At 44.3% G+C, this 16,598-nt stretch overlaps 2 protein-coding genes and 2 non-coding genes across 4 annotated transcripts; all 4 read right to left on the reverse strand.

Annotated features, from left to right (window-relative positions):
- Nucleotides 1-1,475: 1,475 nt before the first annotated feature.
- LOC100841228 (28 kDa heat- and acid-stable phosphoprotein) lies at nt 1,476-6,664 on the reverse strand. The gene is made up of 8 exons (XM_003569781.4): nt 6,441-6,664; nt 5,681-5,718; nt 5,338-5,421; nt 5,172-5,255; nt 4,847-4,881; nt 3,017-3,102; nt 2,071-2,136; nt 1,476-1,765 (listed from the first exon to the last, which is right to left on the reverse strand). The coding sequence occupies exons 1-8, from the start codon at nt 6,505-6,507 to the stop codon at nt 1,731-1,733; spliced, it is 495 nt and encodes a 164-aa protein (XP_003569829.1). The 5' UTR covers nt 6,508-6,664; the 3' UTR covers nt 1,476-1,730.
- MIR7730 (microRNA MIR7730) lies at nt 3,920-4,399 on the reverse strand. Its single transcript, NR_127015.1, has one exon. It is a non-coding gene; the product is annotated as a microRNA MIR7730 (primary transcript).
- A 2,879-nt stretch (nt 6,665-9,543) lies between the features above and the next one.
- On the reverse strand, nt 9,544-9,740 carry LOC112271219. The gene has a single exon (XR_002964213.1). It is a non-coding gene; the product is annotated as a U2 spliceosomal RNA (small nuclear RNA).
- A 627-nt stretch (nt 9,741-10,367) lies between these two features.
- On the reverse strand, nt 10,368-15,157 carry LOC100840732 (transcription factor VOZ1). Its single transcript, XM_003569779.4, has 4 exons — nt 14,731-15,157; nt 14,341-14,637; nt 11,447-11,972; nt 10,368-11,358 (listed from the first exon to the last, which is right to left on the reverse strand). The coding sequence occupies exons 1-4, from the start codon at nt 14,950-14,952 to the stop codon at nt 10,751-10,753; spliced, it is 1,653 nt and encodes a 550-aa protein (XP_003569827.1). The 5' UTR covers nt 14,953-15,157; the 3' UTR covers nt 10,368-10,750.
- Nucleotides 15,158-16,598: the final 1,441 nt, after the last annotated feature.

Genomic DNA, 16,598 nt, shown 5'->3' on the forward strand with positions numbered 1-16,598 from the left:
CAGGTTTCCATCCTCCTCGCCGAGGAGTGAGGTCGGCCTGGAGGTTGCCGGTCGCGTGCTGCACAGATCGAAAAGGAGAGGGAAGGGCACATCGGGGAAGGAGGAGGAGGGCGCCGCTGGGTCGCGCGCGTCCGCCACTGCAGTACAGAGAAGAATGGGGTTAGAGGGGAGAGCGCCGGGGCGGGAGATGACCACCGAGGAGGCCGGAGGCGGGGTACCTGTGGCTGCGCCGCCGCCGCCGCCGCCAGAGGAGGAAGAGCAGGTGTTGGAGGGGAGGAGGTTACATGCGCCGGTCGCCAGAGCGGGAGATGGCCACCGACGCCGCCGCTGGGGGCTCGGGTGGGCCGTGAGGTTATTTGCGGCTGGCTCTCGGGACAGAGGAGGCGGCTGTGTCGTTTATTAGAAGGGGAAGAAGAATTCGTCCGCGAGGAGTCGAACCCGGGTATCGGTCGATGGAACAAGAATTACCGAATATCGCACGACGTCGAGCCTTTACCCTCGACATTGGGTTGGACCCTGTTTTGGCTGGTGGGCTGGGCGCTCAATATTGAGCCCGAATACCAAAGATCAATATCTAAACCAGCCAAACACTTTGAATCTTGTTATTTGGGGTTTCAATGTCTACATCCAAACAAGGTGATAGTGAATTTTGAAACACATAAATGTTACCCTCGAAGGGTATTCTTTGCTAGTTAAAGAAAGACAGGCCAATGTACTTTGGTTGAACCTGCAGCTTTTGTTGACACATTAGCAAGCATGTATTGGTGAGAAACTAAAGCAAATAAAATTTTGCACGCCTACTATATAGCATTCGCTTCTACAGATCTTTGTGCGCACATGTTTTTGCAGTGATAATCTCTGTCTACTTCTTTTGACATCTCTGTCTAGTTGCTTTAAGAACAGACGTAGTTCCAGTTCAACTTGAGTGGACCGACGCTAACTCTTACAGTATAACCGTAGGGGTTTTGTGACATCCCTGGCTTGAGAGGCTTTTGGACCAAGGCGCTATTTCTAGACGCTTCAAAAACACTGCCGAAATTTCAGGGCATTCTAGTGCCCTGAACTGAAGCAATGTTACGCAGTCCGCCTGAAATTGGACATTGACTATTGAGTTTGTCGTGAGCTAGAAGCAAGAAAACGAACATCAAAGCTAGAGCCGGCAATCTTTGCTATAACCAACGGTATCTGCCTAATTACGTGTGGTTGATGCATACAGGCCAAACCTTAATTATGTGCAATAACAGGTAGGCCAAATACGCTCTTCTGTTGGGCTGGCAACGAAATATCGAGTTGTTGACACATTACAGTTTACCTTATCACTAGCAGAGTAACAGTATAACACTGTTGCAGGCTTTGCTGCCCATAGTTGATTTCGGTTACTTTCACGACCCATTTACCTGATGGCTATTTTGACAGTGGCAGATAAGTAACCCAACCACATATCAGCCAGGGCCTCCAGCCTCCAGGACAGCACATTTCAACAGTTTTTTTAATATCAGTTCGAGTGAAAGCAAATCTCGCATAAGCTGATCTTACTACATTTGTACCCTGCAAAGCTCAAGTTTACAGCAAGCCATGTCGACAGCACTACTTTACAGTTTGGTGCACAATTTTATGGAAATATAGATGGAATAGAGACCCCAGTTTAAATATATGAGATGCATAAGAAATAAATATCCAGCAAACACAGCTCAGCTAGCTCATGTCTTCATGGTTCGCAACTGTCATCATTATTTGCGTGCTTCAGTTTTCCTCTGTTCTTTGGCTGCAAACAACAAAATGTTATTCAGTACGAACTTGAGATAATCTTCATAAACCAAAGAATGGGATACTGTGTATAATTTCTTAGGAAAATGAAACTGATGTCAATGCAAAGATACATGAGATACAGTGTTGGTATAAAAAAATGCAGGCAGAACATTTGTTGGAGGTAGAAGCAGGTAACTGAGTGCCGTTTGGTGCAAAATATCAAAGAAAGAAGTACTCCCAACATAGAATGCAGGACCATTCTGAATCTTAGCACAAGAACACCAAGACCATAAGGCAATATGTGAACATCAAGAGATGTACCAGCTTTCTCCTCTTCGCGCTTCTTTGCGGCATCTGCTCTTTGCTGTCTTATTAAAGCAAGACGTTCTGCATTTGCAAAACAACAGTTACAGCAATTCACAATTCACAAGGATGTAGGCTGGAGTGCATCACATCGTATAAAAGCCAACAGTGTGCTACAATATCTATATTTGGTGAGAAGACAACGTAGACGGTTACTATGAGCTATAAACCCTATATTCTTAGAGCATGTCAAACATCAAGCAGTAGATGTGCATCTAAATATCTAAAATGTGTTATCTTCTTATATCTAGAGCATCTAAGTCGCCTAAAAGGAGCATGTTAGTTGATATTCACGGAGAAGTTAAACATTAATGCTGTCAGCTCTTGTTATCACAAACAACAAAGCAAATGCAACAACTTCATCTCCTGGACCTTGTAAGCTTAAACTTTTTTTTGAGCAACGTCAGGAGGGGAGGCCCCTACCTAAATTTTCATAAATGTAAGCTTAAACTACTGAACCAGAAAGTAGATGAACATTGTAGTATTTTCTGCACATAAGCGGATCAGTATTGAACCAATGTAGCACATGCTCATGTAAAGTGCCTGAGTTGATGATTAAACAAGTTGATGATTTTCGGCACACAAGCAGCACATGCTCATGATCTAATATGAAATGGTGAAACAAGTTGATAATTAAATATGATCAGGTAAGAGTCCTGGGTTCTTTAGTGCTGCTGATAATGCTACTCATCCACTCTGTTCATTCACAACAGGCTACTTTCTTTGTTGCAGTGCCTGTTTTTTCTATATAGGTTGAGGCTGAAGTTATCAGCCATGCGTCCATATGAGCTAAGCACAGCTTGTGGTGAACTAGTGATGGATAATCATATAAGAATACATCAGTAAACACTACTCACAAGAGATGCCAAGATAAGATAGAAGAACATAGAAAAAAAAATCTCACCCAAATCTTTCTTAGCTTGGTCTGTTTTGCCTTGCTCCTGAAGCTTCATATAGCGCTCATGCGATTTTTGTTTCTCAATCTCCTCTCTATAAAATAAACATGACAGCAATGTTAGAAGGGCAGATAAGCTTGCATGAACTCCACCATAATCAATGCTGAGTTCTTTCCACTTAAACATCTAGTCTATTTACACGAAACTGTGACCATTTATCATGAACATGTTTACAAAAAGGAGGATACCGGCAATACCATGTGACCAACCCAGTGGTAGCGATGTAAGGTACTCCTCCGTTTTTTTATATAGGGCGTGTATTAATCTGCACGAATATTAGCGTGGAGGCAGCCGGTAGGAGGCGCATGCAACTGCTGTACTCAATCCCACGTACGGAGCCTAACTGCCTTCGCCTGATGTGCATGCATGCAACCAGAGTCCGCTGCATGCAGCCGGCTGCCTTTTCTCCGCGGGATGCAGTTAGAGCAAATCGCATGCAGCCGCCTGCCTGTTTAGAGCAAATCGCGTGGACCAGCGGCCGGCAAATCGCGAGGGCGGGCGAGCCGGCCGGCGCGCCTTACATTGGGAAAAAAGGTAGAAAAAAATACACGCCCTATATATAAAAACGGAGGGAGTACCATTTAATAGGTCGTTTTAGATCAAACCCGGATACCAAGGCGCAGTTTAAATTTCTGGATAGGAGGCAGATTAGTTACTAGCTGCAGAGGCTGAAACGCTTAGGGTTCAATCGATAATAACTTATGTGCAACTGTCTGGCTGAGCGCATGCTGAAGTGGATTTTGCCAGGCGTCTTCCCCCTTGCGCGCATGTAATCAGCACTGATGCATGTGATCTACTTGTTGCATGCAGATGCAGTTATCCACCAGGCGCTGCATGCAACCTACTCGTGCATCCCGAAGGACAGAACAGCTGCGGGAGAAAGTTACGTGGCTTAACGAAGGAATTAGTGAAAGGCTAAAATTGTGGGAGTGTAAACGGTCTTCATGAAAGACGGAGAGGTTTTTTGATCAGGGAATTGATTACAGACTAATAAGACAGGTGAATCGGGGTAAAAAATATAACCTAGATCGACCTATAAAATGGGAAGTAGGGAGTATAATGGATCAGTGGAGAAAGAAAACATACAAGCTAGTAAAATAGTAGTGGTGGACTCATCACTTCCGACTCCCGCCCCCTTCTATAGGTCGTTCTAGGTTTTAAAAAAATTCCAGATCTACCAATCGTATTAGACCGTAATCAATTCCCGGACCGAAAAGCCTCTTCTGCTTTCACAGACTGTTTATACTACCGTTAATTACTCCTATCATTATGTCCTCCATTAACTCCCATAACTTTCAACCGTGGCTGTTCTGTCCATTTGGATGCGCGAGTAGACTAAACGCAGCTCCTGGTGGGTAATTGCACTTGCATGCAACAAGTAGATTGCATGTGCGTGCAAAATCAACTTCAGCTTGTGCTCAGTCAGACAGTTACGGCATGCATGCATGAGTTACTATCGACTGAACCCCAAGCGTTTTCAGCACCTGCAATTAGTAACTAATCTGCCTACTTTCAAGAGATTTCACCTTGGTATCCGGGTTTGAGCTAAAATGACCTATTATATGGGGAGGGAGTATTACTTATTTTCCCTATACCCACAGGTTAAAGTGTTACTCTCGTGCCAAATAAACACTGGCTCAAGGTACGCACAGAACCAGTGCATGAGTATTGGCAGCGAGACAAGACATACACACAGTGCGCAAATATAAAAACATGTCATAACCAGCGCATTTCACAAATAAGAAAACTAAGCGAACTGATAAAAGAAAGGAAGGTACCTCTCACGTCTCGAGAGTTCAGTGGTCTTTCCAAGCTGTACAGTGCAAGTTTAGTTAGTTGGATATATGCATAAAAATGTTTGGTATCACCGGTCAAAATTATTTAAATAAAGCTTATAAAGTGTGAACAAAAAAGAAAGCCCAATAAAGGGAGCATAAGAACTGGTTTCTTGTGTAGACGTTTGGAAGATCACATCTACCAGGATAATATTTTACATCAAATACTAGCATGACCTTGTAGATAACTATATACAACAAGAAAAAAATAGAATGAACACAGTATGTAGAATAAAGTCGCAGATGCTTTGGGTGTTAACAAACTTACATCAACTTCTTTGGCTTTTATATTCTTTGCTTTCACCAGGTTTGGATTTTCGATTTGAATAATACCTTCAGTTCCTTTATGTTTCTGAAATGTCATAGATTGAATCAGATTGGTAAACCATAAATCATGTACATGAACATATACTTGCAGGAGGATAAGTACATACAGCCTTTCCCTCAGCATCGTCTTCAGATTCTTCCTCTTCAGATTCTTCTATTTCTTCCTCTTCCTCTTCCGCTTCAGCTACATTCTATTTTATTTCTCATATAAATCAATCAGCAGAAAATAATATGGTAAAACTTTTATTGATATGCACATTAAAACTATCGGTATTTCTACATTTAGCCAGTAATTTATGAAACTGACTGTAATCATTGTAATTTCTTTTCTACGCAATCAGATTGGCAAATGTAGCATCCCTATTGTTCATCAAGAATTCGGAATACAAACACAGCCAAAGCATAGGGAACCGACTACTATGTTCTCAAATATAAAATAATTGTGCAAACCTTCTTAAATGAGCGTGGGCGCCCTGAAGTTCCAGCAGCTGCATTTATTTGAATGGAGAAATATCAGAAATATGTCAAAATCTCACATGAAAGGATATGAAAAAGAGAACAGTCAGATGTTTCAATATAACAAAAAAAACCAAGAAATGATGTCAGATGTATGCAAAGAAATTCAAATATAGCATATTTCCTGTTTCCTGCCTCAAAAAACCTTCCTTGTCTGAGACTAGATAAACATACAGGGTGCTATTGATTTCTCACCGCGTTTAAACCTCACAAAAAAACTTTTCTGTGAAGCTCTGATAGAGTGAAAATGAATGGAAAACTTGTCAATAAATCAAGAGCACATGAGAATCAAGCTGTTATACCATCGTACAGAAGCAGCATCTGACCTTCGGAAAAAAAGATACGCAAAATGTGCAGCGTATTCCACGAGCATCCAAGCCAGAAAAACGTTAACCCAGAGGACACCGAGAATAGATCAACGAATCACCCATCATCAGCGACCCAGAACACCATGTAATCAAATCGTTGTACGCTAGCCCGTGCCCCCTAGGAAAACCAGGCGTCTTGGTGACACTACAAGCTAGTCCTAGCACTCTTATCCTACTAGCACACCCCCAGCCAAGCCAAAAATAGCCTCCTCGCCACACTCTCAGATCAAGCAGTCTGCTAGACGGCGGCGGCAGAAAAAGCTCCCGAGGATGGCACCGAATTTCACTATAACTGAACCGAATCGAACAGGAGTAAGGGTCCTTACCGATCTCCTCCGGCGTGGAGAAGTTGCGGCGGCCAGTGGGCTTGCCCTTGAACTTGCCCCTGCCCATGGTTGAGGCGGCGGCCGACGAGAAGAGAGGAGGCGAGGCGGCGGAAGAGAGAGAGGGGAGGAGGCGGAGGGGGTTCGCCTAAGGTGCACGCGGGATGAGAATCGGGGGAAACCCTACTGCCACAGTGGTAGGCTGGGAATTTCAGGGTACGAAAATGGGGTGGGATTCGGGTTCGGTGGGGGACGGGAATCAGGTGCGAGTAGCGACCGTGCGAGTGCGAGTATGACGCGCCGCGGCGCCGGTCCACACACCGGTGCTTGGATTTTATATTAAGAGTACTAAAAAACCCTAAATGCTGTAAAAAAAAATACACTCAAACGGCAAACTGTATAACTCATAGAGCGTTACATCATCTAGCAACGGATGAGCAATCTGATCGGGAGCGTCGTCAAGCCACAACGAAACCCCTGCCATAGCCATATTTGCTAACCCATGAGTTACGGACTCTCTAGGACTAAACTCAAAAGAAATTTTAACAAAATCCGTTACAAAACGAAAAAATCATTGAAGATGGTAGCCGCCATAGAGTTGATAGGACCATTATCATCTAGCGTTGGGTCAACTTTTGAGTTACCTGAACTCATCACAATTCTAAGTTGCTTCGAAAATATAATAGTTTTTCAGCATCGAAGTGCAAAGCAATCGCTTTATATTGCTTTCTACTTATAAAATTTCTTTCTTCTTATAAGAGTTGATTTATTCATTACCAGCAAAGTAATCATATAGGCCTCGTATATAGAGATAAGTCCGTGGGACGAATAAAAATATGTAGAGCTCAGACGCAAACATAAAACCTTAGCTTCACGAGCACGTGCTATAAATTAAAGGACAAATAATTTGACTCTTATAATGCAATGCCATGAGTTCTATTTAGGGGTCAAAGGTTGCTTATTGTCTCCTCCCCTCGAGTGCCCATACTCCCTCCCTTCCGCTCCGTTCTTGTTCTCCTTTAGCATCTACCGCCAGAGTGGAAAGGGGGGAGGGAGTTTGTATCCACCTTGCATCTTATCCTAGTTTAGTTGTTGCCTTAGAGGAAGATGGCTCCATGTCATTTTCCCTCCTTTCCCAAGGATCTTCACTAGGAGAGTTGGGAAAAATCTAGCAGCATTTATCTAGATCCATACCCCAGCCTCCTCCCTCAATTGGCCCATGTTGAGGTGGCTCTCGGTCATCGAATCTCAAGCACTTGCTCCTTAAATAAACCCTCTCGGTGTCCGAATCACTCAGGTTCAAGTTCTTCTCCTTCCTCTTCTTCTAAACATCGTGGTGGTGGTGGTGGTGGATGGGATAGACAAGTAGGAGAACTCCTTCGATCTATCACCCCTCCTATATTTTCCTCATTTATTGTCTTTTTTGCCATATTCTTCCCTGTGGATTTGTAAATGCGTTATCGGCAATCTTGGTCTCTTTAATTGGTGTTATGGATGTTGCGGTTGAATTCTGCTTGGAGCAGAGGAGATGAAAAGGTCGAGCTCATTCATAAGTCATACCTCCTTCAAAGGCCCAATTGGTGGTAGTGAAGCACGCTGTACTCTCCCCATCGAAGCCATTGCCAATCAAAGGGGCTTAACCTTCTTCGTTACATGGAGTCGATTTCGTCATACAACTTAAGAGGCTGGTCTTTTCCACCAGATTAAAGGATGTCAGACGAAGCGGCATCTTTGTTTTAGCATGGGACATCCCCCCGCCGAATTCATGATCCTTGACGTGCGGTTTCCATGGTGGGTCACTCTCTGGGTGTTTGTTCGGTCAATACACGGTGCTATTTGCACTAGTCGTCATGATCTCTTGCACGCGGTTGTCTTGATGTGTCCCTCTCTAGCGCGTACTTCTTCGATCAATAGGCGGTGCTATTCTCGCAAGTCGACACATAGCCTTGTAATCTTTCGTGAAATCATCTTTGACGGGTGACCGCTTAGAGCAGTCGAGAAGATACCACGTCTCTTCCACTCCTTATGACATTAGATGTTAGGCCCCACCTATTATTTTGGTTTGTATCAATTCGCATCCATGTACGAGCGTTATCTCCTCTCATCGACCACATAGCTTGTTTGTTCCTTGTTTTCCCCATTGCTCTGACCCTCAACGTTGCTGGTCCTCCTCCCCGCATGCCGACTGCGCTCCTCTCACCATTGTCGGTTTTCCTCCTCTCACGCCGGTGTGCTCCTCCTCGTGCTTTCGGTTCTCCTCCCCACGTACCAGCCATGCTCCTCTAGCTGATGCCGGTTCTCCTCATTGCAGGACCGTCGTGCTGCTTCCCGTGATGTTGATTCTCCTCCCCGCATGCCGGCCAGGCTTCTCCCCACCGTTGTTCGTTCTCTTCCTCGCATGTCGGCCACGTCCTTCTTGGGCGCTGTCGGATCTCCCCCGCACGCTTTGCCGATACTACTTGTTGTGCGCACCTTCAGGGTCCTCGTCGCTGAGGTCAGTCACATTCTTACCACTCAACCCTCTAGTCTCTCTCGTGCGTGTGTTTTTCCATCTCATCGCACGTGCTGTTGTGTATTCGTATTGTGTGTGTGTACCACAGTACTGAGTATTTAGGTTTTATTTGGATTTTTTTTTCATAGCCAGCCTCCTGACTGGAGTTGGTTTTTGAAATTTGATAAATCTCGCTACAATCAATTAAAAGTTCACTCAAATTTTGTTGGAAACTTGAAATCTAAATGTTTAAAGTTCTTCCAGAGAAGGAAAAAAATAGTAGACTGAAGTAGGAAGTTCTTCAAAAAGAAACGGAGTAGCAGTTTTTCCAAAATAAAATGGGAAGTCTGTCCAAAAATTAATAAAAAGTTATATTAGAAAAAAGAAGCTCTTTCTAAAATTTTAAAGATGCTGCAATCTGTTCATCATGTGTCCAACAAAAGATGTCTAACGCTACATACTAAGTCATGTCTTTTATTGGACGGTTGGACGGAGACGGAGTAAGTAATTCGTACTCAAAAGAAACCCACGGAGTACAGAACAAATGTCAAGTATTTCCTTCCACATTTACTCTTCTAAAAATCAATTATTGCATTAATATTTCTTTTGGTTTGGTTGGGGTGCGCCACGCCCAAGCTGAAGTGCAACGCTCGGTGGACACGCGAGGACCCCAGCAGCAAGCTACTGTGGTGGGCCCTCCCCCACAAAAAATAAATTTAATATCGTTGTGGGCACATGGCCCACATATCAGATATTAAACTGATAAGAACAGATACTACACTTGATCTTAGCCAAAAGGCCGAGAAAGGTATGAATCGGAACGGAGACCGTGCGCCTCCATTTATAGGTTGCTCGACCTACCCCGCTGCTGTGCGCGAGCGAGGTGGTACTAATCGAATCGAGACGAGAGCGTACGAACCTTTGTCTGCGGTCCTGCGCCTCCTGACCGTTTGGGAATAAAAGCCCAACGATAAGATGGCAGCCCATGTGCTTGGACGGGCCAGTAATACGGGCTGCGGCACTGCAAGGCTTCAAATCACATGTTTTCTGGGTCGAAAAAGAAAGAGCTTTTCTAGGGCTGTAGAAATCACAACTTTTCTGGGACGAAAAAGAAAAAACTCTTCTAGGGTTGTCAACAAAGAAAGAGAAAACTTTTACCACGCGGCAAACGTGGTTAGCTATTCTTTCAAACAAAAAAGAAAGAGAAAACTTTCCGTAGATTCTTCCAGAAATAGCCTCTGTTCAGCTGTTCTGTGAACGTTTTGTGATTGCTACGATTTGTGAGCAGTTCTGTTTGTGAATGCTAGTCATTGACGCCGTAGCAAAAGGATTAGGAAACCTGCAAGTAGGAAGTAGCTGGAACCGAAGGATGATGCTCACGAATCCTCAAAGTCCAGCAAAGGTTCAGCCGTTGAAAGGCCACTATCGTTCCGCCAAGATTCAGAACAGTACTGCTCATATACAACGAAACAGATCAACAGAGCCATCAAACGTCTGATAGACCTAGCCAGAGAGGGTTTTGTATCTATCAAATTTTATCTCAGCACAAGCCGTGCACCAAGGAGATGCTACTGTCAGGACTAGACCATACGAGTATATGACACTGACGCAGTTACCACAGACGATACAAGGATACAACTGCAGCGCAGACTTGACGGATGAGACATCCCTCGTTTGGAAGAGAAGTTTCCTGTTGATTTGGCCGATTACAATTAGAATGATGGAGGCCACTCCAATACAGTAGACTCCTTAATTACAACTGATACTGTTAGACTTTGGAGGAGAAATATGGCATAAACCATCAAATATGTTTATGTTTTCTTCATGCCCCGTCATTCGTGTTCCAGTAGAAGTCGCTTCTTTCAGTTGAGTAACCGTAAGGGAGATGAGGTCCATAAACAACATTACCATTCAGATATGTCATCTGGTCCACTTGCGACACTGTCTGATAAGCATTTGTATCATTACCTTGAATAGTGTTGTTTTGAACTGAGTAGATGTTCATGTTGACATCCTTTGTCCTCGCCCGGGCAGCCCGTTTGTTCTCCACAGGACTATCTGCGCTCAGTCTAACCATTTGCTGCTGTATTTCATTCAGTGAATTACAAGCTAATTTTGATTTAGCATTCTTCTTTGCATCTGAAGACTTGAATTCAAGTCGGTATAAAGCAAAAGCATCACAATCATTGATCTCATATTCGTAGAGGTGCCATTCATAGCTGCTAGATGGCTGTGGATCCATATAGTAGGATCTCTTCAAACCCCCAAAGTCTTTCATCACTTGCTTCCTTGATTCATGCCAACCACGTCCACCGTAATCTGGCAATGATCTTTGCTTCCGGTTTCCACTCTCAAATGCCCTTCTTGGCTTGTCAAAGAAAAGCCATTCTCTGATAGATTCACCTTCAAAAATGTAAAGATCGAAAAGTTCTACAATGGTAGAAATGAACTGACAGTTAGAACAAATGTATCAGTGCTGATACAAAGTACAAACATGAGTTATGCAGCAACAACTTACCAGGTGCGTTCCACGGGGACTTCGCAGTTGCAGCCCCTTCACAGACAGGAATACCGACATGCTTTCCTTGGATTTTCGCACTAAGAGCAGCAAACAAAGGGCCATCTTTTAGATCAATACCTCTTGGACGAATCACAGGCATTGTGCCTGGAGGACCCTCTTCCTTCACAGCTAATTCAGCATGATACATGCTGCAATAATCTTGCCACCTTTCCGATCCTTGAGCAGGCCTAGGGCAGTCCCAGAGAGCACATTTTGGCCTCAGGAATGCAGCAGGTGCTGGAGACATTGTTGCAAGCAAGTCTGACATGTGGAGGAAAACATCTCCAGCATTCTGCCCATAGTTATTCATATCAATATACACATTAGAGGGCAACTCTTGTGGCAAATTGAACTGCGGATATTCCAGATGACCAATCCCTTCCAGGTTACTGTGAACATCAGGATTATATCCAGGAAGGTTTATCTTGTAGTCATCGCCGTAAAGAAAATCCTCAACAGTAAGTTCCTGGTTCACATAGTACATCTGGAAGGAGATGGCGAAAGCTTGTTAAAATTAGCTCAATTCAGTCAAAATAAAAACTCAAGAAATGCAAGTGACACAAAGATAAAAATCAAGAAGCAACATTGATGGCGACACAGACAGCTTCAGGAATGAACATAGGTCGCATGGCAAAGGCCCCAAGGACCTGGCACCGAGCGTACACAGATTTGATGTAGCAAGAAGCTATTCTCCACAATGGAAGATGGCTTGATGATCTTAGGGATGACCCCTTTTCCAGGCACTCGCTGTTCTATGCCTGTAGGTAGAAGTAGCACAGTCCTGACTAATTCCAGGGCAGAGAGACAAGACTGTGTGGTCATTTACATCACGGAGCCGGTAGCAGTAGTAAAATCCTGACTACTCCAGGCAGAGAGATAAGAATGTGTGGTGTGACAAGTACAAACAAAATCGCAACCATACAACCACATCAGGAAGCCATCAGAAGGCCTTTGTGTACTTCATGTGGTTTTAAATCTGGTTTCAATCTGAACATCTGGGACTGGGAGTAGCCGGCTTCGATCCTCTTGTGGTTCATGATGCTAGCAAAACTAAGAAGCATACAAAGGAGGTCCAAAAATGGAAAGTATGGCGATCCTCACAATCTGGGAGATTTGGACAGAAAAAAATTGAAGGATTTTTTAAGAAAGGAAACCTTCCGTGCAAGATCTTACAGAGTGCATAAGTGAGGAGGCAGAAAGCAGGAAGGCGGCAGGCACCTTTGCCTCTGAAATGTAGCCTGATGGTGATTTGATTTTGATTGCCTACTAGAGGCAGCAGCTGTAGGCCCAATGTTGCTCAAGGGCTGAGGACGGTCCCTGTCTTCGTGTCCCTTGTAGACCTTCTCTTTGTTATTGGTTTGCAGGCCTCTTTCTATCCCTAACAAAATGAAATAGCTACCACCACTAGTTCTACAAAAACTTTGAGCTGTGTCTGTGCTTATTGCATGCATGCTGTTGCAAAAATTTAGTACAGAGCAGTACACGGCAAAAGAAGAAAAACATCAGCAGGAGTATCACATGACCATTTCATAATGCCCAGGAGGTACAGAAACATGAAGAAAAAGGAACCAAAATAGGTGATATCTTAACTTAAAAATAAAAACAAATCATCCATGTGCACCATAAGAAAGAACAAGAAAATAAGGCTTCCATTGTCTTCTCCAAATGACAATGAATCGGCTTAAAAAAACTAATTGCTCATACCCCACCAAATACACTAGTAATCAGCTGAACTAATGGATGATTTTAGATCTAATTATAATGAAGAAGGTAATGACATAAGTATGCCATTCCAATACAAAATCAAAGTATTCATGTACACCATCAGGAGGCCTTTGTTTTTTTCCCCGTGTCTTTGTACAGCGAGTAAAGTACATTATAAATCATCTTACCTGACCAAGATATAGATCCCAACTACAAGAAGCAACCATTGAGGATATCAGGTAGTTTCTTAACTCTAGAACTGCAATTCCTGACCAGTTCCTTAATCAACATCCAGGAACAGCAAAGAATAGTTTCTTTTGAGATACAAACAAGCATGTCCCTGAGTTCACTTTTATGCCAGACACAAATGTTTCAGCCACCTGGAGGCTGCAGTCACACCAAATGGTGCACAGAACATAGGACCAGACTTATGCCACAGTCTGCAGGCTGCATGACTCTATTTGTGTTATATAATGAAAATATTTAATTACTGAGCATATAGTGATTATCTGAGACTAAAATATATGTGGATTCTAATCACCCATTATACTTATCTTCCCTGGATGGCATCCAATTAGCACCTTTGGCAACAAACAGAAATCAAACAAGGCAGGCTAGCTCATGCACATGAAAACATATGTACTGAACTTATCAGAAGATGTGGCAACTGATCTCTTCCAATCTTCCATTAGCAAGATAGGCTGATGTGAGTATTAAAGCCCTTAACTTTATTTCTGGACTGAACACACCTAGATTGATATGCACAACAATTACGGATTTCCATGTCAATTCAAAACTGAATATTGCTGATTCTAATAAACTGATCATGGTAGAGAGCCCCATATCGATGCACAAGGAGTATGTTCATAAGAAATGCACAAATCCAGACCAAATGACTGCAAAGTTGCGTGCAGGTCAGACCATATATACAAGTACAACTAACTAAAAGCACACAAAATACAGAGAAATCTAACAATCACACATTCACACTCAACCATGAAGCCTAACTCCTTGGAAATCTAGCAAGCGCACCTTCGTGGCCTAGAAAACACGACCACAGGTTTCCTCACAGGATAGATTAATTCCACAAAGTTGGCATAGAGATTGAAACTTTCCTTCAGCAAGCTACTCATAGCAACTTGTACTACCTGATCGTGGAACACGGCAGTAGCAGGAGTCGGCATTCCTCCACCAGTCGTCATAACTTCCTGATCCAGTGAGGGTGGCTGCTGTGCCACCGTCAAGGAAGGCGCCACTTCCTCGCGCGGCTCCGGTTTCATGTCCTGGACTGCCTGCGCGTGCTTGTGGGCCTGATTAGCTGAGGAAGGGGGCTGCTGCTCGACGAGCTTGCTGGTGGCGTCGTCCTCCTCCTCCTCAGCCGCCGCCAGCTGCAGCAGCCGCAGCGTGTCGGACGGCGGACCCGACAGCTCCCGATCGTTCCCTTGCTGTGAGCCACATCCACTCAATCAAAGATCAGCAAAAGGAAGAAAACAAACAGTGCAAAAAAAGGTCAGTGAATGGAGGAGGGGAAAGGGAACCTGGAGGGAGGAGGCGGGGGAGGGGGCGCTGAGCTCGGCGCGCCACTCGCGGAGCATCTGGTGGAGCTGGGCCTCGAGGACGACGGCGTCGGTGGAGCGGGCCTCCTTGCGGGCGTACTGGAGGCCGGAGAACATCTCCTGGAGGTCGTCGACGCGGGTCTTGGCGCGGGCGCGGAACTGCTGGTGCCGCGCCGACCCCGACCGCGACGAACCCTTCCGCATCGCCGACGCAAGAGCGCGCCGTCCTTCTCTCCTCCAACTACCCCGACCGATGGATCGGTCGGCGAGCGGTGGAATGGATGGAGGGAGGGAGTCGTGTCGGGGTTTTGGTCTCTCCCTCCTCTCCTCTCCTCCCTTTGCGCCACGGAAGATGCTCGTAGCAGTATATTTTTGTGTTGTGTTTCCCTTTTTCGTTGGGTCGGCTTTGGGAAAAGTGACGGCCGCGGCAAAAAGGAGGCGGGGCTGTTGGGCGGCGGGCGAGGCGGGGGAGTGGGGGGATGGGATTAGATAGGCAGGAATCGAGGACTCGTCAAAGTCGAAAGCGTCCTGCAGTACGAACAATGTCGGCTCGTCGTCCCTATCAGTGTCTTTCACGCTCGCCTCCGAATCCAGGGATCCTGCAGCCGTGCCGTGGTCATCCTTCGCGATCGGGCATCCGAAATTAAGAAATCAGATTTGTTATTCCTGAATTGTTTTTAGAAATACGAAATTTCGAAACGTGCTTCCAGATGAAAAAGAAACAACAAAATTCCGTGGTCATCCCTCGCGATCGGACATTCGAAATTAAGAAATCAGATTTCTTTTTTATTCCTGAAATGTTTTTAGAAATACAAAATTTCGAAAGCACGTGTTTCCAGATGAAAAAACAACAACAAAATTCCGATGTCATCCCTCGCGATCGGGCATTCGAAATTAAGAAATCAGATTTGTTATTCGAAAGAACGTGCTTCTAGATGAAAAAGAAACAAAAAAATTCCGATTATCAAAAGAAATTGAACACTTACAAGCATACAAAGGACCGAGAGTGTTTGTCTTAAAAAAAAAGGAAAGTGACAAGCTATTTTTCGGATTTCTACTATTTCTCCCGAGAGTCAAAACGATGCACTCAAAATTTCTGAAGAAAAGACTATTTTTTATTTTAAGGTTGGACTGGATGTTGTTGGGTACACCTGCATACGAATTTTTCATCCATGTATATGCTCATCATAGGTTATAGTACTTATAATCATATACTGGGTTGGTTAGAACTGTGTGGCATACATGAAATAATTTAGTTTCACACAACGTTGTCTGCTGTGTCTTTTGTTGGTGTGCTCTACGATGACATGTCGAACAATCTAATTTATTTGTATGCGGTCTTATGTCGCCTGAAATCTCAATCTGTCTCTCCAATTTTTTTGTTTCATCTGCCACCGAGTTTGTTCCTTCTATGTCACGCTCTTCCTCCTCCACTTGGAGTTCCTTTATCAAAGATCAAATGGCAATGTATTACATGTCTTGCATCCATTGGCAGCCCCTCAAATAACAAATACCCAACAACATCGCCGGTGGCTTCTTCTTTGGCTTTGAGATCACCAGCAATTACCAACTTACGCACTCCGCCTCTATTGTCCCTCATTGATCGGCAATTGAGGGTATATTGAAGGGTTTGGTTATTTCCTCTCCATAACAGAATCGAATCACATCGGTTGCTGGCGAGGAGGACAAGGCTGTCCTGAGCTTGTTTTCGCTTGATCTTGTGCTCATTTCGGGCAGGTCCATGCCATCATCTAGAGGAGGGAGGTCAAAGCTACTTTAAGGTTGAAATCAATGAGGAGAGGGATGCGGCCACCCATGCTCGATCGATTTGCTTAAGCACAAGGAGAAAA

This window comes from Brachypodium distachyon, chromosome 2 (assembly GCF_000005505.3).
Source record: "Brachypodium distachyon strain Bd21 chromosome 2, Brachypodium_distachyon_v3.0, whole genome shotgun sequence".
Classification (NCBI taxonomy): domain Eukaryota; kingdom Viridiplantae; phylum Streptophyta; class Magnoliopsida; order Poales; family Poaceae; genus Brachypodium; species Brachypodium distachyon.

Bases quoted from the DNA above. Each gene is read 5' to 3' on its own strand.
- LOC100841228 (XM_003569781.4), bottom strand. From the start codon at position 6,507: ATGGGCAGGGGCAAGTTCAAGGGCAAGCCCACTGGCCGCCGCAACTTC. The intron at 5,256-5,337 runs GTATGTACTTAT...ATGACATTTCAG, and splicing joins ACGATGCTGAGGGAAAGGCT to AAACATAAAGGAACTGAAGG. The intron at 3,103-4,846 runs GTACCTTCCTTT...TTTATTTTATAG, and splicing joins GAACTCTCGAGACGTGAGAG to AGAGGAGATTGAGAAACAAA.
- LOC100840732 (XM_003569779.4), bottom strand. From the start codon at position 14,952: ATGCGGAAGGGTTCGTCGCGGTCGGGGTCGGCGCGGCACCAGCAGTTC. The intron at 14,638-14,730 runs GTTCCCTTTCCC...TGTGGCTCACAG, and splicing joins CCCCCGCCTCCTCCCTCCAG to CAAGGGAACGATCGGGAGCT. The intron at 11,973-14,340 runs GTAGTACAAGTT...ATCTCCTTCCAG, and splicing joins CTGCCGTGTTCCACGATCAG to ATGTACTATGTGAACCAGGA.